The sequence below is a fragment of the Onychostruthus taczanowskii genome, unplaced genomic scaffold (genome assembly GCF_017590055.1).
Source record: "Onychostruthus taczanowskii isolate IOZ18803 unplaced genomic scaffold, ASM1759005v1 scaffold46, whole genome shotgun sequence".
Taxonomy (NCBI): domain Eukaryota; kingdom Metazoa; phylum Chordata; class Aves; order Passeriformes; family Passeridae; genus Onychostruthus; species Onychostruthus taczanowskii.
In genome coordinates, this window is record NW_024502125.1 from 5405352 (window position 1) to 5427697 (window position 22346).

Sequence of the window (22346 nt, forward strand, 5' to 3'; positions counted from 1 at the left end):
TTTAACTGGAACTCCAATATATATTTCCTCCCATTATTTTAAAAGAAAATACCCAGGGAGAAGGTTTCAGTAATCCTTGAGGTGTTAGAATATTGATAATCTGTTTAATTTTCTCATAAAAACAAAGCTGTTTTTTAGTCGTAGCATGATAATCTTTCTGCATGAATAAAGAGATGTTTCTTATGAAGGCAAAAAATTGTGTGAGAACATAGCAGGATATAAATAATGCCTTCCTTCAATTATGTAACTGTTAAGGAAGTGCTAAACAACATGCAGAAATTATTTGAGGGGGAGAGGGGAGGAGGAGTGTGTTCCTGAAACTCTAAATACAAAATTTTCAGTGACAGTTAATTTTGCCATATTGACAGAGAAGTTTGAATTCCAGTAATGCCCAGAGAACTTGGCCCACTTCTTCTTTACTTTGACCTGGCTAGTGTTGGTAGAATCTCAAAAGATCTTGCTGGGCATACATTTTACTTCTTGTTGTTTCCTGTTACTTCTGAGTTAATTGCGAGTTCTCTGTTAATTTATTTGGAAGCTAAATCTGTAAGAAAAAAAAATTATGCTTACATTGCACTGTGTCTTCAGGGCTGGGAGCTAAGATTTATGTCTGCAATAGAAACAGCAAATGTTTTCTCTGTTCTAATAACCTTACCCCACTTCTGTTTTAAATAAGATACCATTTCTGTGGCTTTACTTTTTTGTTGTTGTTGTTTTGTTTGTTTTTGCTGAATAGAAATAATTTGAAATTGCTGAGAATTGCTAGTATTAATTCTGATTCTCACTTGTGGTCTAACTGTATACCTAACACTGACCTTCTGGATTGTATTTTGTTTTCTAGCTTGTAGCTGGGAGTGTGGTGATGGCATTTGAGGAAGTGTGTCCAGATAGAATAGATCTGATTCACAAGAACTACCGAAAGCTCTGTAACTTGCTGGTTGATGTGGAAGAGTGGGGTCAAGTTGTTATAATCCACATGTTAACCCGGTATGCGCGTACTCAGTTTTTAAGTCCATGGAAGGTAAGTTTGCGACTTCTTAAATTACTGTTGTGAGCCTGAATTCTGAATTATTTCCACTGTTGGATTTACTTTGTCTTTTAAGATGCATTTCTATCTAGAATTTAATGAAAACAGAGATCAAAATATAAGTCAGCTCTCTTAAGATTTCACTAACACAAGGTGTCTACCTTTCTTCAGAGCCTGAGAATTCTCCTTCCAGGTTATATCCTTTTCTTATTTACCTGTGGCACATCCCATGGGTAGCAGAGAGACTCCTTTTCTGTGGTTCTTTGAGCCATGTTGCTTTTTGCTTTAGACAATTTTACAATTGTGAGTCAAAATCAGAAATGTTTGCCATTCTGTCCTGAAACTGGGTAGGCTCTACTTATATTGCAGATACCCAGAACCACTGCATCACAAATATTACACTACTTGTTTAGGCTTTGTTTATGTGCTGAGGCACTGTGTGAAGTCTTGAACATATGTATTTAAAATGTGAAATGTAAAAAATTAGGTGATTATTTTCATTTATATTGTGTAAATATGAGTATACTTTTAAAAATTTATAAAAAGAGGTTGTTCAAGACACAAATTCTGTCACTTCTTATAGTAAAAAGGGCACAGCTCAAGAAATGTATGCTGTTAACATTGTTTCAATGGAGATCTAACTCTGAATAACATTTTAAATTAAGAGATTACTTCTGGAAAGAACTGTTTAAAATTGCTCTGCAAGTCTGGTTATTTGTGTTTATTAAAGGTTTGGGGACGTTACTAGTGTTAAGTTTTACCATTTAATTGGAAACCTGTTCATGTTTAAAAAGGTACATTTTAGTGCAGATTATTGTCATTTATAAGTAGCACATTAACAATTTTTTTAAGATTCCTTGTTTCAACATTGGAAGAGGGAATGACATTAACTATCACTCTATCACTGAGTTCTTTATAACTGTCTTTTAATATCCTTTGCCTGGGAAAAAAATGGAAATGCAGTACCATTCCATGTTAATATATGTGTAATTTATTGTGAGATATATTTGGACAAACAGTTCAGTCTGATTTAGTTTACGATTATATTTACTTCTTAAAAAAACCAGGGATTATAATGAATATAGCAAAAATATCTGAACTAGAATTGTATTTCTGGGCTACTAGTTAGATTCTGAAACACTTTTCCCTTTTTTATGAGAAGTAAATTGGTTATAAGAACACATCTTCCCATAACGTTGCTCAAAATAAGGAAAGTATTTTTAGATAATAATTTAAGTTATATGCTTTCCTAATGTCCTTGAGGCAGTGTTTATTACATGTTAATTATTGGAAGAAGGCAACTTGCATTCTTCTCTTTGACATTTAGAGAGAACCAAAATTGATAATCTGGTTTATCTTAAGCTACAGTCCCACAATATGTTTCAGAAGGTTTTGGTCTGTAATTGGACAAAAGGAAAGTTGAAGAAGAGGATGACCTCCTGTCCTAGACTGAGAGGTTGGAGTTTTTGATGGGATGTAGTTTATTTAAGACTCTAATTCTTCTTACTGAAACTGGATGGATGACAGTTCCTGCTGTGGCTTCTGCTCTAGGAATGTGATTTGTGTGAAAATGGTTGGCCTGTGCCAACCTTAAATTAGTCATCAGTAGTATAGTATTAGTAACACTTTCTTTTCACTTTCAAGATCTTCAATGTAAAATTTAGTTTGTCTACCTACTCAGCAATTTAATTAGCAGATTGTTTTTGTGTTGCTAGTTGAAATGCATGCCTTTGTCAATACATTCTTAAATGAACTCATCATACAACAGGCCATCTTGTGCAGTAGAAGAGATTTTTAATTTAGTTTATTTGCATCATTATGGATCAGTATTTAGGCTGTTTATATGTAAATGTATGATTTGAGGAACAATTAAGTGTTGACAAAGTAGATTGCAGTCATATCAATTGCAGTGCATTTTCCATAATTTTTCTAACTGACATCTTTGATGATAAATAGTGGATGCCAAGTCAAAGCCGATTATACAGTGCACTAGGAATTCATGGCGCTGTCAGGGAGAAGACCGATTGACTTTAAATTTACATATTAATGAGAAGATTTGTTAAGAGGGTGCTTGACTATAGAAAATAACAGCATATTTATAGGGCACGACACTTGATAAATAAAGCTGATGCAGGAAAATGGAAATTAAACCTATCAGATTAATAAATTCAAGGCTGCTAAATTGCATATTTGCATTTTTATTCAGTAAAATTTTCCCTTACTTTTTGGGGAGCATATGTTGCTTTTGTTTAAGTTAAGCTCATTCCTATCAAGTAATGGTGTAATGTTTGGAGCTGATTTCTTGAGCATTTAGAAATCGAAAAAAAATTTTTGAATACTTACCAGTTATGGAGAAAGATCTTTTTTTTAAGCAATATGCTTAAAATTGTTGCAATTACCCATTTACCAAGAATACTTAGCCTTTTTTTCCTATTTCTAGCTTCTTTCAAGAGTATGATTTTTAATTCTAATTGTGAATGAATTAAGGAAGAATGTCCTTGGTTTATCCTATTTGTCTTAAAATACTTGGAGGTGCTTTTTGGGTAGTTTCATGCTAATAGAAGAATAACCTTTTTTCTATATATTCTGCTTTAATATGTGTTAGCTGAAATGAGACAAGATGCTCATATTCTGGAGTAAAAATACCTGCTTGGGACTACAACCAGCTGAGAACAATTCCAGGTTTTCTGGGAAGTAAAATACTTGATAGCAGATAAAACTGTGGTACATTTCAGCTTAAATGTTTTGTCCTGCCCTTGTTGCAGAAGTTGTTGGGACTGCCAAGCTGTTTGTAAATTCCTCCTGAACCATAACAGCTTGTAGTCTAGTACATAAAGATGGGTAAAATAATGTTGTTGGTAGTTCTCATGAATACATTGAGTTGCAGTCTGGCAGTTCAGGAACTGGTTTTCAAGCTGTTCAGCCCTGTTTCTGCAAGGAGATGAGGATCGCAGCGGGTAGGAACTACTTCAGATGTCCTGGTACACAGAGTTACCACCAAACTTGTGTGACATTTGAGAGGGCAACTTCTGAAAACGGGTGACTTGATCAGAAGTTTCAATAGTCCTTGTATAGAGCAAGATGGAGCTAGGAGCTACAGTCTTGCAAGACAGCTGTGCCTCTCAGGGCCATTCAACTTCATTTTAGACAATTGAAGATTACATAAACAAACTCTTTTGGTATTCAGTAAGGATTGGAAAAGAATGGTGAATTCAGATTGATCATGGGCTTCAGTCGTTATGAACTTCGTGATAACTACTTATGGGAAGCATGTCTCAGGCTTACATTTTAGCATTTATTGAAGTATTGCTGAGTTTAAAGTGGTCAGAATTTGGCATAATTGTTGGGCTGGGAGGGATGGAAGGGGAAATTAAGCATGAAGAAAACAATCTGAAAGAATAAGGACTTCTCTGAGAAAAACATGAAGTATTTGAATGTCTATGTATCTAAAAGCATAAATCACGGAAAGTAGCCCAGCTCTCAGTAACTACAGGAAGAAACAGATTGAAAATATTTATTTTGCTTGATTGTTCTGACAAAATATTGAGGTCCCTTCTGACCTCAGCTGTTCTGTGATCTCTTTGTCTTGTTAAATGATTTATGCTTCCTGCTCTTGCAGTACTTTCTCAGTATCTTTTAGTTAGGAGTTCTTAGTTTATGCCCTAAAGGTCATGGTTTTGTATGACGGAATTCAGTGTCTAATGGCTGCTTCAGACAGCTGAGCAGTATCTAAAACTGCTTTAGATGTTTTATTTTTTGTTGTTCTCTGTGTTGGGATGTGCATTGAGGGAACTGTAATTGTGAATGATAAAGCTTCAAGCACAGCACACAGAAAATAGTGTCCATCCTTCACTTTTGTAGAATTTGTTAATGATAATGAGCACCCGAATCAGTTCTGCTGGTTTACTGCAGAGCTTAATAAAACTTCTAAATACTCTACTTAGAAGCTAAGAACAGAAGAGAGGAGTGTATTCAGGGTAATAGCCTCCAGTTAACTAGGTTACCTAGATAAAGCAATAAAAATGAAACACATTAAAACACTTTAAAAGTATTTCATATGTATATCATGATTTAATAATTAATCAGCCTTAATAGGCCTTTTCCTTCTTTTGTTTTCCAAATCAGTAGGGGATCTACAAGTTTTATTATTCTCTTCTGCAGTGAGGAGGCATATTTAAGAAATACTCAAAATAGCATTCAATCTTGAAGGATAAAATTAACCATGATATGGTATGTATTACTTATTTAACATATCATCTCAGTGAAGTTTCTTTGTAGATATACCAGGTGATATTCTTGCTGGGTTTTAAATTTTAGTTTATTTTTCCCCTGCCCTAAAAGATTGTGAAACCAGAGAATTCTCTTGACCCTAAACTGGCAGCTAAGAGCAAAAAATTAAATTAGGAAGACTAGTTTACAGTGAAGTTTTCTTATGCTGCTTATTTCTTCCTTTTTTAGTATATCCATCAGAATCTTCAGTGTGACTTGGAGCAGTCTGGATTCAGTTACTGTTTCCTTTTTATCAGAGTGCAGTACTCTCTGACCAGGTTCTTTTAGATATGCACGATGTGGGGTTAATCTTTAATATAAGATTCACTTATTTGAAGATATTTAGTGAAGTGTTTGGGACATAAAATTAACTAGCTAGCTATTTTACTGTCACATTAGTTTTATTTTTTCCTTTTTGTGTATCCTACTTAGTAAGATGAGAATAACTTAGTGCATAGATTTTTAACCAAAAAACTACCTCAAGCTGATTGTGGAAAGTCTGGATAAAAACACTCTTCCAGCAGAAGAAAAGCTGACAAGAGGGTTAAATTTGGGGCACATTAATTTCCTGATTTGTTTTGCTTTGTGGCTGCTCAGCACTTATTGTTGGTGTAACAGAAGTACAATCGGCAGATAAAAATACTGTTTGTCTTTGCAGCAGAATGTACTGCTGTGGTTTCTGTTAGTCCCATGACAGAGTTGCAGGAACAGCAGCAGTGAGTAGAAGCTGTCTAGGCAGGTTCTCGAAGATATGTGTATCAACTCAAACTAAGAAAGGACCCTTTGTTTTCCTACAAATTTGACCAGCAAAGTTTCTTTTTTTCCATGCAGTACTGTAATCTCAACTTCTTGACTCAAGCTGAGTTTCTTTTTATTGTGTATATATATATATATACACACATATATATATATATGTATATATATATATATACACATATATATATATGTATGTGTATATATATATATATGATAAGAGGGGCCTTAGCCATCTGTTGCAAATAAGTTGTTAAAATTGTTTTTTATCTCTGTCTAGGTAACTTCTCTGATTTATGGAGATAAAAATTAATTGGAAGGAAAAATATTTTTATAGAAATATAAATATCAACTGTGTAACTGCTAATAATTCTTAATTTAAATATTAGATGTGGCAGATCCCCATCATCTCATGAGCCAGCAAAGTTTCTAGCTTCAATTTTGGCCCTTTGAATGCTACTTGGTCATAGAAAATTATGTAAACTGTATGAAATGAATGCTGTGTCAGATTACTTTGAGACCTTCTTGGATGCTGGAGTACTCATGAATTTTGTTCTGGGCATCAGCCTGTAGGCTATTACCTCTCTGTCTAGTAACTTTTGTGGCCTTTTCATAATTGTACCAGGATTTTCTCTGGATAATTAGAAGAATTTTAAAATAAACTTGTTTAGCTACTTTGCGAAAAGAAACCTTTATCTATTGTGTGAGGAGTGTGTGTGAGGTCAGACCTCTGCTCTGAGGAAGCTTTAGGCTTCTGAGTCTGAACTTGTACACTTCTTCTGTTTGTAATATCAGGCAGAATTCTTGACTGGTTGTGGCAGCTCTCTGAAGGACCATGGGGTATAGTAGATGTGAAAAAAATTCAAATTATTTGGATCATTCTTCTCTTTGATGGTGTACACACAAGTCTGTTGCACTTTATGGTTGTGAAAGTGCCAATACCATGTACCCAGAAGAGTGGGGGTGACTGAGGCTTCAATTATATCAACATATCCGTTCATCAGTAGAATAAATACACCACCAGTTGTTAGTGTGGTAATACCACTCATGTAAATCAGCAGATGTTTTAAGATACTTTCAGCTTCTTTGCTTACTTAGGCATTACAGTGGAGGAGAAAAAAAATCGGTAATGCAGGATTTAATAGCTATTGATGATGTTTAGATGAGTATGTCAGACTGTCTGGTAAGGGTGGCAAACTGCCACCTTTCAGACTGCCAATCTAAGTTAAGTACAGTTATCATTCTTCAACAATTTAGGATTATTTTGTGTTTTAAAAATTTGAGTTTCCGAATTAACATATTGAGCTATGGCTGTAGTCCCAATATCATTTAAATATTGGATAAACATTTTAGTAGCTGTAAACAATCCTAAAGCTATATGAAAATTAAAATAAGTGTGTATGTTTCCGTATATGGGAAATGTTCTCACTGAACTTACCTTTTAAAATAATGTATTTTTTTCTGAGGGAAAAGATGCTTGAGTTGCTTTAAGACATATACACGGTTTGATGTTAGCAGAGCGTGTACTCGGAACGGTAGAAAAGGAGGAGCACTGTGGTGGCTAACAGCTGGCCTGGAGGCCTCACAGGCATGGATAACCCTAATTAGAACTCAACCAGTCTTGGCCATTAGGGACACAGAAGTATTGGCCAGTTAGCCGGGTGGCAACCAAATTCAGCCAGTCAGGACCAGCCACGAAGCTTTTGAGGACTGTGTAAAGGGAACTGCGCTCAGTAAAATTTCCTGTTGCCGCATGAACCTCGAGTGCCGTGTGATGTGTCTGTCTGAACTGTGACAGAGCACTGGTAGCAGTCGCAGTTCTGTACAGAAACTGCACCATGAGTGATGTGCAGTTCTGAACATCTGGGATCATCCCTGTCCCTGCATACCCTGTCTGTAAGTCATGAGAGGTGGTGACTACTAATTCTAGAGCATGTAGTACCCTTCTCTCGGTTGCAGTCCCAAACTAAATAACAATTAACTGGTTTTCTTCATGGTTCACTTACTTTGCAACTCTGTGGAAGAATATTTTTGCTTGGCAGTTGGTTCACATTTGCTTGCAATCTTGATGTCTTATACTGCCTTTTCAGATACTTAAATTGATACTCAATTTTAATCTGAAAAACAGGTCAAACATTTAACCAAACATAGGAATACAAATTCCACTTTAATTTTTGTATTTGAGAGTAAAAAGAGGTGAACTTCTAGCTACAAGCAAATGGTATCTTTTTTCTTTCCTTCACCTTTCCTCCTTCTTAATTTTATTCTGCAATGTTTCATTTGTCCCTTCCTGTTCTTTCTTGTACTTTCTTCCTCTTTTCTTATGCTCTACATGTTTTTTCTGTTCCTTGCTTTGCATCTGTTCGGCTTTTAATTGTCATTGTGCCTTTTCCCCAAACTATTGAAAGGAAGGGCTTTTTCTTGGTGAGACTCAGCAGTTTTATATCTCACTTCTGTTTTGAGTATGAAAATGTTTTGAATAAATGAAAGTGATCTAAAAATCATAATGGATTGTTTTAATTCTATCTAAAAGTGTCACAAGACTTTATTACAACACCGATTGCACATTTGAGGTTGCTGAAGAAAGATGTTCATTACTGCAGCATATTTAAGTCTTAGCCCTTATTTTTAGACACCAGTCCTAGACTTAATGGCTGCTTCTTAGAGAAATGAGAATGAGCACTCCTTCAGTTTTCACATTAGTTTGCTGTTAAATTACTTAGCATAGATGTTACTGTAGTTGTGATATACTGGCAAAAAATTAATGTTCAGTGGTCCTCAGACCCCTACTTCCATGCATGTGATGCTGTTGTCCCAAGTGTACTATGAAATTTTCATGAATATGGGTTTTCTTAAGGATCTTTATGGTTGGGGTTTTTTTTAGTTTTCATTAAGCTTTTATTTCATTACCTTTTTAAGTTTATATTTAGAAATTATGTTATTAGCTAAGTGAGTTTTTAAAAGCCTCTGCAAGGCTGAGTTGAAGCATTTGAAGAGTTTTTCAGGTAATAAATGTGTTTACATACTCATATTGTTTCAAAAAGTTGTGGGGCTTTTTTTGGAACGAAATAAACATGTTCATCTGAACTGGGATTATATAGGGTGTTGTATAGATTATGATACTATTATTAGTAAACTACAAATAAATCTTGATTTGTGTATTGCCGATCTTGTAACTTTTATATATGCTGAAGGAAGCTAAAAATGATGTAAATGAAAATACTTTAATATTAAATTTCACCTGCCTTAGTCGGATTCTCGGACTGAGTGGGCATCTTAGTTCCTTTGTGTAGCTTAGGTATCAAAGCTCCCTATTTTTACAAATTGGAAGCTTTTTATAGGGAAAACTTTTTTGAATTGCAAATGAATTTTTCTCAAACTAGAGAATTCTACTAGAGTAGAAGTTTACTGTATGTTCCTTACCTGCAGTAAAATTTAGCTTTTCTTAAGAAATGTAAAAATGTTTTGCTGGGTATGAAACATGGCACTCCAGAGGTTAATATCACGTGGTAAACTGATTTGAAATACAAGTCCTTTTACTGAAAAATGCCTCAAGGTTGCCCTGGGAATTTCCATTAATACTTCAATTTTTATTAACTGAAAGCATGTTTGTCTGTTTGTATAACTAAACTCTTAAAATCCACAAATGTGTGGAATCCACAAAGTGTGCAAATCTCTTATCAAAACATCAAAACTAAAGTTTCCATTGTAATTTACTGGAATTATATTGTATCTTCTATGTAATTATGCTAATATATTACATTTTCAGTACAATTCCATTACAGTAATTTGAATAGAGTTGTAATCTGAAAAGTGGTCCTTGAAAGAGGGTACTTTTTTAAGTTCAAGTCTGTTTCAGTGGCTTCAGATCTGCATAATTCTACAAGTCCAACCGAACCCTTAGGTTTTACTTCTGACCTCTTTATCCAAATAATAATGAATAGGCTGTGCTTATAATTGAAGTAAAAATTATAATGTGTAAAGAAATCAGAGTAATATAACTGTGATTTTGCAGTCTGTATTGATTCTTCGTCCCATTATTGTTCACTTAAGTGAAAATGCATATGTACTTTTAGACTTGCATAGGAGCAACAGGTCTAGTCTTTGGAAGACTGATAGAATGCAATGTTCGGTAATGTGATAATTTTGTATTGATATTTTGTATATATAATATAGGCTGTGTGTTATTATTTGCATTGTGCACTTCTTTATAATTGCATTCTGGAGGTCCTATGACTGCCTGTTTGCTCAGGAAGCCTTCTTACAAATTCTTCCTTGATAAAAGGCATGTCATATCCCAGACAGACCAGACCACTAGTTCATTACCTGACTATTTTTATATTCTGTGAGGTAGAAGAGAGAAATTAAGTTTCTAAAATTCTTATTCAATTTTAAGTAACTTTGTTGCTGAAAGCTGTAAATGCATTGTGTTCAAGACCACACAGAACACACTGTTCTGGTCTAGTGAAAGCAAAGACACCAGCTTTCTGTCCATTCAGGAATAGGCACGGTTTGTAATAATTTCTGTAACACGCATCCTGGTTCTGTGATCCAGTGTGTTTCTTGTTTGTTTTGTAATCCCAGCCTGTTCCTTTCCAATGGTTCTTAACACATGAGCATCAGGAGTTTGTTAGGTGTTGAAAATTGTTTTCTTTCAATGTAACAAGAAAATGTTTCAATAACTATTTTTAAACAGGAAAATATTTTGAGTATTACTTGATAGTTTTGTCCCATGGAAGGGTAAGTATCTGAAAATGTTAATATTTGGACAGACTAGGATATGATAATTCTGTAATATGTCTGGGTGTCCAGTGTTGTTCAAAATACTACAAGATGCCCTTCCTAGTCTTCAGTTTTTATGGATTTCCTGTAGGGTCTATACCTTCAGAGTCTTCCCAGATCCATGCAGATTTTTTTCATGTTCAAGGGAGCATAAAATGGCACTAGAGGTTTACACTTAGCATTTTAAATACTTGTCTACTTCTGCAGGGTCATAAGAGTCATTACTATGTTCTATCAGTCCATTCACAGTAGCACAAGTCTTTATCACATAACTGATTATGAATTGCAGCTTACCTTAGAAGGAGTCAGTGTACTTTTTGCTCGCTATTTAGTACTTGAAAGAAAACTATTACTTGTGGAGCAGAGGATCTGGTCCCTTTATTCTTCATCTCTTCAGCCCCTTTTGACTTAATAAGGCAAACTTGTCAAACTTTGCTTGTGCCTTCTAAAGCCACTCTCCAGCCAGGCTGCAAATTATGTTGGTTACACTTTACTGTCTCAAGTGTTTTTATCATGTGAGATTGTGCCTTTTTTTAAGACTGCCAACAATTCTTGTCAAGCTTTATCTCTGCTGACAAACCTGAATCATATTCAAGGTTTTGATGTTGAGGAGAAGGTGAATACTTCTACTAGCATGAGTCTGTTAACATGTGTGATTGATTGAGGTCTGCTCTTCTGTCAGAAACTTCTCATAGCTAATCTACTGAGTAACGACAGGTCTATTCTGGTGTTCTGAAACTCATCTATGAAGCATGTGGAAGGATTCAGGTAGGCATGTTCACATACAGCATCAAAATTTCAGATCTATTTTATGTAATGCATTAATGTTTAAGTAGCAAATGGTTCATAGATTACCCATTGTTTTCCCTTTTCAGGGAAACTGTTATTCATGCAGCAGGTGAATACTGATCTTGGTGGGCTGAAGTAGTTTGTGGTATTGCAGTCAGTCACCAAATAGTGACTAGTACCAAAATTTCTCTTACTTTCAAAATCTATCTTATCCAAAAGTCGCTTAAGAACAGCTTTTGGAAATATTAGAAAGGTCTCTGGAAGACAGTGATAATCTTGTTTGCTAGAGATTTTGCTACAGGCATCAGAAGAAAGCTATGAGTATATTTCCGTATGAAACTGAGGAGAGAAACTGAAATATGTAACTTCAAATAATTTATACCTAACCAAGGAATGCAAATATTTGAATAATTTTTTCAATACAAGATGAGTTAAGAGGAGTTAAGGCTGGCAGAGTGGAAAAATACTGTGTATTCATGCTTTGGATATAATTGAAGCTTTGTTTTAACTCAGTATGTGGGTGTGTGAAGCTCTGTTTGGAGGTAATTGTAGTATTCACATAATACTACAAATGTAGTATTTTACCCTAAATGGAAGTCACATTCTCAACTTCTATGCCATATTAAATGTAACTTCTAGCAAAATCTCAGTTAAATGTTAGCTCATTTACTTAGTGACTTTAAAAAAAAAGGCTAATGGAATTTGCTACCTGTCAGATTCTTCATTTAAGCTGTTAATACTTTATGAAGATGTTCCTGAATTGTATATCTGGAATAACATAAAAAAGAATTATGCATGTTCTTCCGCACCAAAATACTCACTTCTCTGCTGTAAATAAATCATAGTAGATGGGGAATGCACAGAGTCTATTTGCAAATTGTAGTCTGGAATACTATGGTCTCAGTTTTTAAGCATTTTATTCTCCCAGGGTTCTGAACTTTTTAGTAGTTTTGCAATTTAGAAAAACTATTAACTGCACAATTAAATCATGTTCTACTACAAACAGTTAAGTGTATTTAAAGTGGTTTAACTAACAACTGCCATTCTTCTGCTCTGTTCTCGCTTTACCACCTACTGCTTTTGAAAATCCAGTAGTTCTAGTAATCCTATGACCACAGGGTCAGACAGATCATTTTACTGGTCTTAGTGAAAATAAAACATCCTTTCAGAAAAGCAAACAAAACAATAAACTTCTGTTGGACTGATTAGTCTTAAATCAACTGTGAAACTGCATCTAAAGGGATTGAAATAACAACAGAAAGCATTGTAACATTTGAATCTACTCCCAGAACACTCATGCTATCTCTTAGGATTGGATTAGAGGATTGGTTTTATTTCTGATAAAGTTGCTACTATGTACTGGTTATCATCAGTTTGAGTTCTAATTAGACATCTGTGAAAGTAAAATTTGTGTGTTGCCCATATTTAGCATTTCTCCAGGGATATGTGAAGAAGCATATTCCACAGTCTAATGTAGTGCACTGCAGACAGTGAAGATTGGAAAATAAGTGTGTAGGAAATCATCTGTCAGTTGTTGATTCAATAGTTAATTAATTAGTTAAAGAGTTAACAGTTAAAACAGAAAGACTTTCATCTTCCAGTGTAAGAGTCTTAATTTCAGTTCTCTGCTGGCAGGAAAAAAAATTAATGTTAATAGTAATTTGTATCGCCATCGTAGCCTACTCATGCCTTCTTTTTCTGATTGAAAATCAAGATGTAGGCCTAGTATCAGTCTAATGCTATTCTGGTTGCTTTTCTTCTCCAGAATACCACAGCACTATTGTTGAGCATGGAGGCACTTTCTAAGATCTCTGCACAAGGCTTTCCCCTTTTGTTAGAACCAAGAAGCTTTGCTTATGCTTTCCCCCCTGAAGCTGGTTCTGTGCCACTTCAGAAAAGAATTACTGCTTGTTCCAATCTCTTCCTTTAGTATAGGCTTCAGTACTTGTACTAAAAGGTTTATCTGGGGACAGGGCAACAATTCAGCTAGATGTCTTAAGATGAGGTTTTGGCTTGGTGGTCTGAATTTTTGGTGATAATTTATTGTGTCCGAGTTCAGTTTCAGATTTTCTGCACAGGCTTGGTATGAGTGAAGAGAATCCTAGAATTGTGTGCTATCTAGAAATAAGCTAGGCAGTGATAGCAGAAATTATAAGAATAACCTAGTGCATACCAAAACAGACTTGCTTACTCAGGTAAATACAGACTTCTGAGCTAGTTGGAAGAGGAAGATGAAAGAAATGTTAAAAAGGCAGATGAAATATTCTGTTGGGCAGGTGAGAGATGTCTCACAGTCGATAGTCTTCTTTCTCAATTTACCAGATGCCTGCTGAAAATACAGTACATTGGAGAGGAACCAGTCCAGGAGGTTCCTGAAAGATAATACCCTGGCACAGCTGGTTATGATGTCAGCAAGGTAGGGCCACCCCCTGGAACTGTTGTTTGTGAGCAGAGGAGGACTGGTGGGTGATGGGATATGATGCTGAAGGCTCTCTGGGCCACTACAATGACAAAATGACAGAGCTTTTCATTGTCAGAGAAGTAAGAAGGTTCACCAGCAAAACTGCTGGGGGAAATAAGCATTAAGGATGAGGAAAAGACTGAGGTGCCGTTTCTGAAGTGAAGAGGGCAATAATTGTAAAACCAATTGTTCTCAAGGTACCCAGCCCCTGATCTGTAAGACGAAGAGGATGAGGATGAGGAGGAGAATGAAACCCCCATGATTCAATGGCAAATAGTGTACTATGCCACTTACGCATGCACAAGTCTGTGGGGCACAAAGCATCCACCCGTGGATACTGAAGAAGTCAGAGCCTCAGCCACATTCCATCATTTACCAACAGTCCTGGTTAACCATGAAGATCCCTGTTGGCAAATATGACACCCTTCTACACAGAGGGTTCAAGGGAGGATCTAGGGAACTGTCAGGCTTGTCAGCTTGACCTCAGTGGTGAGCAAGGATATGGATGGAACAGGCCATCCTGAGTGCTATTATGTGGGACAGCCTGAGGATCAGGACAAGCCAGTGTGGGTTTGTGAAAGGCAGGTCCTGCTTGACAAACTTAAGCTCCTGGTATAATAGGGTAGCCCACTTAGTAGATGAGAGAAGGGCTGTGAATGTTGTCAAACTGGACTTTAGTAAAGCCTTTGAAAATTTTCCACTGCATTATCCTGGAAAAAATGGCAACCCCTGGCAAGCCAAGTATGATGCATGTATGCTTTGCTGGTTAAAAGAGTTGCTGGATGGCCAGGCCCAGAAAGTAGTGGTGGTGTATGGAGTTGTATCCAGCTGGTGGCTGGTCACCTATGCTATTCCGTAGGGCTCACTACTGGTGCCAGTCTTGTTTAATGCCCTCACTGATGACCTGGGGATGAGTGCACCCTCAGTCAGTCTGCAGGTGACACCAAGCTGGGTGGGAGTGCTGATCTGCTGGAGGGCAGGGAGGCTCTGCAGAGGGATCTGGACAGGCTGGATCATGGGCTGAGGCCAGTGGTGTGAGGTTCAGCAAGGCCCAGTGCTGGGTCCTGCCCTTGGGTCACAGCAACCCCAGGCAGTGCCACAGGCTGGGGCAGAGTGGCTGGAAAGGACCTGGGGGTGCTGCTGACAGCGGCTGAACATGAGCCAGGTGTCGCCCTGATTTTGTAAGACTTTGTTAAGCTTTCTGATGTTTACATTCTTTCAACAAATTTTTTCACACACAGTTCTGTAAATAACCTATGTTTTGCATTCTTTCATGGAGGTGGAGAGAATTGATGGACCCTTGGTCTGTCCAGTGGCATTGGAGAGGTGGCACTGTCACCCTCCAATCCACTGTCACCTTTAGAAAACTATAAATGTTGGAGTCAGAAAATAGAAGTTCTTCTTTTTTGTTCCCCTCGAGAGCAGCAGTGTCTGTGTCATCATTTCGTGCCTTATCATAACAGCCAGGGAGTGCCCAGGTGCCCAAGAAGGCCAATGGCATCCTGGCCTGGAGCAGCAATGGTGTGGCAGCAGGGCCAGGGCAGGGATTATCCCCCTGTGCTGGGCACTGGTGAGGCCACACCTGGAATCCTGTGTCCAGCTCTGGGCCCCTCATGATAGAAAAGACATTGAAGTCCTGGAACAATTCCAGAGAAGAGCAATGGAGTTGGCTAAGAGTCTGGAGCATGATTCCTGTGATGAGTGGCTGGGAGAAAAGGAAGCTCAGCAGTGACCTTATCACTCTTTGCAATAATCTGAAAATAAGTTGTAGCCAGGTCAGGGTCAAGCAACATGACAAGAGGATGTGGCCTTAGGTTGTACTAGAGGAGATTTAGATTGGATATTAGAAAGAATTTTTTCAGTGGGGGTTGTCGGGCCCTGGAATGGGCTGCCTGGGGAAGGGGTGGAGTCAGCATCCCTAGAGATATTTAAAGGATTTGTAGACATGGCACTTCAGGACATGATATAGTGGTGAACTTGGCGGTGCTGGGTTCAATTGGACTATATGAGCTGAAAGGTCTTTTCCAACCCAAATGATGATTCTGAACTTACACTTTTATCATTTTGGCATTGAATATAGTCAGTAGGTCAGCTTGAGGCTTTAAAGGGTTTTTGTGATTGAGTGTTTTCACATTGTCTGGTAACTGTTGTCCGTGTGTGGGATGATTAATAGAATTTGAAATAACAATTCTTGTACATCAAGGAATTGCAAGTTTTTAACCTAGTCTTCTGGCTCTTTTGCATAATACTTTGCTTTCCTATCCATCACAATGTGCAAATCATGCCGTATTACATGTCCTCTTTGTCTTAGTTGGTCCTTGTGACTACAGATTCTAAATAATTAGGAGTTCATCAACTTGATTTTGATGAATTTCAATTCATTAAAATAATTTCCCTGGGTATTGTCATCATCCTTTGTCTGGAACGTAATTATTTCCTACCAGATCTTAGCAGATCTGGGAAAAGAGTAATATTTTAAAATTACAATAAAATATATGCTTATGAGAAGATCATCTTAATACTTCTGCTGTTGGGGTATGAAGAAGGACTTCAATCAGATTTAAAATAAAAGTGTATTCATAAGAGGCATATGCTGCTTTTTATTAGAACTCTGCGGTTCCAAGTAGGTTCCAAACAAACAATTCTTAATAAAAAAAAGGAAGTCAGAAATGCGAGAGCTCAAGCTGTTTCTTTGTAACAGTTATTAATGAGTTAAATACTGTTTCAAACTCAATTTTCCTGTTGAATTCAATAGTACTGATCTGCATGTCTGTTAGCAGTCAAGGCAAGGATATTGAAGACTGAATCAATGATGATTGAATTATCCTCCTGTTAGACGAAGCTTCTTCAGTGCAGGTTGTGATGCACTAGGATCGGGAAATTTCCTGTTGTGTTGCCTGTCCTGTAGGCAAGGGAGGAATTCAGTTACTGCTGGACTTGATATAGCATCCTGAGTTTTTAGTTTAGAATGTGAGTGCCACAAAGAATTATGGGAAGAGAAGTAAAGAAATTACAGTACTGCAGTTGCTATTGTATAAAATATCTATGAGTTTGTAGCGGTCTGAATTGCTGCTAGTATAGTCCAGGGTAAGGAAGCAAAAAGAAACTTTGCATAATATCCACAGATGTTTTATTCAGCCATGCCTTGAGATGTTCAGGTCGCAGCACCTACACACATGGTGAGTCCAGCTTTGCCACTGTGAGGGCCTGGGAGGCTGACCCTGGTCTCAGGGCAGTACAAAGATGAGGGCCAATCAGGAAATAGGGAGGACTGGCTCCGGAACATAGGAACAGACATAGGAGCCAGGGGAAGGAGCCAATGGGGTCTAACAGCTTTTTGGGGGAAGCTGCTTGTGTTTCCCTAGACCAGGGATTGCCTCCCAGGGTCTCTATGAGTTTGCTAGGCATCCTGTAAAACACTGAGAGCAAAATTGGCTTCAAATAATAAGACTTCCCTTCATATTTCTTCTTCTTAAAAAAATTTCAGTGTCCGTCCAAATTGTAATAAAAACAAGAATAAAATGACGGTTTTAATTTATTGTCACTTCTTTCCTCCCTCCTCCTGTCCTCCTACCTCTACTGAAGACATTTTAATGGATTCTTTCACTACACCTGAATTTTGACCTAGGCATGCAGCCATTCCTAGTTTTCTGAAGACCTACATCATATTTTAATTTCTAGTTATTTTCCAGAATTGCCAATTTTGGATCAGAGGCTTTAAGTCCAAAAAATACCTAAAATAGTTGGTTGAATAATAGTAAAGATATTTCATATGCCAGTACAACTTATTTCTAAGGAAATTTTGCATATATTGTTAATCTGTTTTTCATGTCAGTGCATGTACTGTTTAGGGCAAATAGGTAGAAAAGCCACAAGCTATTTTTAAAAAACATATGTAAGTCTTTCATGAAACTGGTGCTGTACGTTACTTCCTTAATGAATAAAACCTGTTGATATAAATATTCTGTGTATGTCCTTCTCATTTTGTCTTTTGATAGGTTGACGAAGTGGTGGATGAATATAGTGAAAATAATTTCTATGAATCTGATGAAGAACAGAAAGAGAAGGATCAGAAATTGAAAACCATCTATACTATGGACCCTGATCACAGGCTGCTGTTACGAAATACAAAGCCCCTGCTTCAAAGCCGGAATGCTGCTGTATGTCAAATTCCCTTTTAATTAAAATGTTAAAGCACAAATAATCTAATTTTTTAAAAATTTAAAAGATTGAGGAGTAAAATCTACACCTCTTTAAAACTGGTGAAAATACCCTTTAGTAACTCTAGGAGAAGTGTGATGGATCTGTTTAGAATTTAACTTAGCTTGTAAGTGAAACACCTAAACTGATTGTGATATATGTTCCAAATAGTACAGACAAACAATATACTAATAAAAGTACGAGAGCATTTGAATCCAGTTTACATAGCATGTGGTGACTCTACCAGAGGTCGCTCTTGATGCTAAAACTCTCAACAGTTAGGATGGCACAAGCATGTACAGTTTATTGGTACAGATTTATGGAACAGATCTACAAAGAAAATCATACTTGTTATTGATTCATTTTTGTTCTTTCTTTTGAGTCTCACATTTTAAAAGCAGACAATTATACACCACATTTCTAGAGCTGTTGCCCTGGCAGGGTTCCAGGATAGATACGATGTTTTAAGTATGGTACGTTAGATTATTTCCATGAGATTTTAAAATACAGGTAACTTTTTAGAACTGACAAAAGCCATGCTCATGGTGAATCATTATGATGTTAATCAGATCACAGAATATTAACTTTCTAACCTGAGCTCATCATGTCCATCAGGACTAGATGTCTTTTGAGAGAAGTCTTCCAATGATAATGAATATTCATATCACTGCAAAAACAGTCCGCCATTATTGTCACCTTGCCACCTATTCTTAAAAAGTTAAATAGATCAGCTTATAGTTCTCCATTGAAACATACTTTGAGATTCTAACTCATGAGTCTGACTCTGCTCAAAATCATTTATGATCTGCCAGTCCAGCAGATTTTGGAAACAAGTTGATTAAATTTTTACAACTTTTTGCTAAAAATCACTGTTCGGTGTCTGTGATATTTCTTAATTTCATGCAAAGAACATATGGTTGCCATCCCACTTCACTAAGAGGTTCCATTAGTTATTGCCTTTATCCATAAATAATTTTCTTTATTAAGTACAGTGTTGATTCTCACATTTATGATCTTTAACTTTCTGGTATAAAGTTAACTGAGATGCTAAAGTGCATTTTGAAAGATGGTATCGAAATTATGCTACTTTGAATGGCTGTTACAGGGTTACTCATACTATTCACAGAATTTACCTACCATTAGTTTAATTAGTGGCTTTCCATATGACCTTATGTTTTTTTGTCAGCGATGAAAGATACCTGTGGTATATTGCTAAAAATCTTGAAGTTATTTCCTGGCTTGAGATGTTTTTATTTCCTTGTTTTTGTTGAATAATAATTTTTCTTTCAATGGTTAGGATTTAAGATACCAAGTGAAGTGTTACTATGAGGTCTTTACTTGGAGTCTCTATGATTTGTTTTGTGTGAAACAGAGAGTTTATCATGACACTGTTGTGGGAAAGGTTGTGACATGACACTCACTAGCATAAAGATCATATTTTGTCTTTTTATTTATGAGAAAATCTGAGAAGAAAAAAACAGGTTTTAAGTTGCTTATGTCTCAGTCTTCTGAATTTTGTTAGCCTGGATATTGGTGTACACCCCTGTAGCTTTTGCTTTCTGTTGGATTTGGTACTTTAAAATTTTCCAGTAAAGACAGCTGTTGTTTTATAAATTGCAAAATAGAATAATAGAATTGAAAGGTTTTGAGTGGAAACTAGATAAAAGGTGATACTGAACCTATAGTAATAAAGGAAAAGCACATTAGAAAAACTTGTAAAGAATATTTCTCCATTACTTTGTACAGCTGATGTTAGCAATACTGATATATCAAGGATGGTATCACTATGTTTGTGATTTAAATTGCCTAATGCTTTTTCTCTTTGTCCCTATTTCTATGACATTCTGTTTATTATAGCATACAGTAATTACTGGGAGGAAGTAAAGGTACTTAATTAGTAAAAATATATTTATTCCAGTGTTCTTCCTCAGACTGCTTTGCTGATTTCAAAGACCACAGGTATGCACTTTGCCTTCGGAAGGAGTTTGAGCTGGTAGTTCTGCAGGTATGAAGCAAATGTGGTAGATACGAATGATGATTTGAAGTTAACATGCTGCTCTGAATGTTCTTCCTTTAGGTGGTAATGGCAGTTGCACAGCTTTACTGGCATTTGGCACCAAAATCTGAAGCTGGTATTGTTTCTAAGTCATTGGTGCGTTTACTCCGTAGTAACAGGTAGGTGAAGTCCATCACTGTGTGTCCTTTTTTGTGCATATTTGTTTAGCCATAGTTACAAGAATGTAACTATTACAAAATTAATTTGATTTTGAAATTCTCCTGTAACAGTCACTTTCCCTCAACAAATGAGGATTGCTAAAAGTCATTCCATCATTTTTGATATCCTGTCCAGGAATCATTGGTTATTGTGTTTCATTCATATGATTTTTGCTCTGACAAGAACATGGCTGCCTAGTTAGTATTTAAATGGAGTCAGTACTAACTGGTTTGTTTAATATCTTCATGTTTTCTAAATTATTGGAAATTTAGTTTTGTTGAGTTCCTTACTGTCTTGCTAAGCACTAAAGAAGCCTTCTTTAGTATATTTTGTTTTCCTGCACTGTAACACAAATCTCAAAATGTGTGAGTTTAGAAGGGATCACTAGATATTGTCTAGTCCAACTTCCTACTCAGGGAGGGTCTCCTGACGCACAGTACTCAGGACTGTGTCCAGTCAGCTTTTGGGTATCTCAGGAAAAGGAGACAACATATGTGTTAAAATTGATATTGCCACTGTATCTTCTGTGTTTCCTTAATCCTTGGATGGTTTTTAAAGAACAAGTTTATATTTAATTCAGAACATTCTGTTTTGACTTTGTCATATTCAATAGTATTTTGTCTGTTTTTCTATGAAAGATCTTGTCAGCTACATTTTGTAAGTGTTGTGCTATTTTTTCATTTGTATTTCATAGTTTTTGTGTAATGTGCGAATATTTTCTGCACAGAAGTGTTTTTCTTTCCTATTCAGTTTTTAGATTTTGAACTTCCATGTATTTTATGAAAAGCCTTGAAGGGTTTCATGCGACAATATTAATTAGTTTTAGAAAAACTTTTTGACTAAAAATTGTATTTTTGGCTGAAACTTCGCTGCGAGAATAATTTACTTTTTAAATCAATTTTGTCAAACAGACACAAAGGTTTTTAAAAGAGCCTCACTTCTGTGTGTCCGTCAAGATTACTCATCCTAGATACACCATAACTTTTGTCAGCCCTGCCATCAAAGAGCTGTTTCTCTGTAAAAGTTCCACAGCTCAATATCTCTATTGTTTAAAAGTTGGTAAAGAAGTAAAATGGGATTAGGTAGAGTATTCAGTCTTTAATTTCAGATAAGAATGAATCCCTGTTGTTTTTGTGTTTGGCTTCATAGTATGGTATGCTTCCCATTCTCTTTATGCGAAGATGAGTAAAGTGCCTAAGGCAATTGGCAGATAATGTATAGACTCATAATCACAGGCTGAAAGGATCATTTGTATGTGGTTTATTGCTTGTTTATACTCAAGTTTCATTAAAAGAAAAGTCACTTCTTTCCTGTATCTCAACTAGTACCTTAAATGACACTAGTTTTCTGACTTTTTCTGTCTTGAGTGGCTTTTCTGTTTTCTGTTACCATTCTGGGTGAAACACTTTTGCCTTTAGAACCACTTTGAAATAAGCTTTTGCTGTTTGCCCTTGAAGTTATTTGCCTGTGGATTTCAAATTAATGTCAACTAAGCTATAATCTAGTTAGGATGAGGGTGCCCAAAAGAGCATCTCATAGCAATTTCCGGTCTTGTTTCATCATGAGTAGCTGACTATTGCCATGCACCTATGTAAGAATTGCATAAAATTTGTTTAAAAGATCTTAAGTACTTCTCTATTATCACTTTTCTTTGTAAGCAACAGCTGTAATTACCTTAGGGCTATTAGACAGTTTTGAGTAAGAGGAGATGATGGGTATTATGATTTCTCATTAGCATGAGATTTGCAGCATGCAAAGATGTGAGCACTCGTGGTTCAGAAAAATTGTGTGTAAGTTATTACTTAGTTTTTAAGCAATTGGTAGCACAAAATCTGCACTTTAAAAGCTCC

The 22346-nt window shown here is 36.3% G+C and overlaps 1 protein-coding gene across 2 annotated transcripts in view; it reads left to right on the forward strand.

The window, feature by feature from the left end:
* AP3B1 (adaptor related protein complex 3 subunit beta 1) overlaps positions 1–22346 on the forward strand; it is a 154336-nt gene that overhangs the window by 37843 nt on the left and 94147 nt on the right. For both annotated transcript variants that reach the window (XM_041414674.1, XM_041414675.1), the window contains exons 7-9: positions 842–1021; positions 18080–18241; positions 20359–20456. In XM_041414674.1, the coding sequence (XP_041270608.1) occupies positions 842–1021; positions 18080–18241; positions 20359–20456 (440 nt within the window). The remainder of the gene's footprint in view (positions 1–841; positions 1022–18079; positions 18242–20358; positions 20457–22346) is intronic.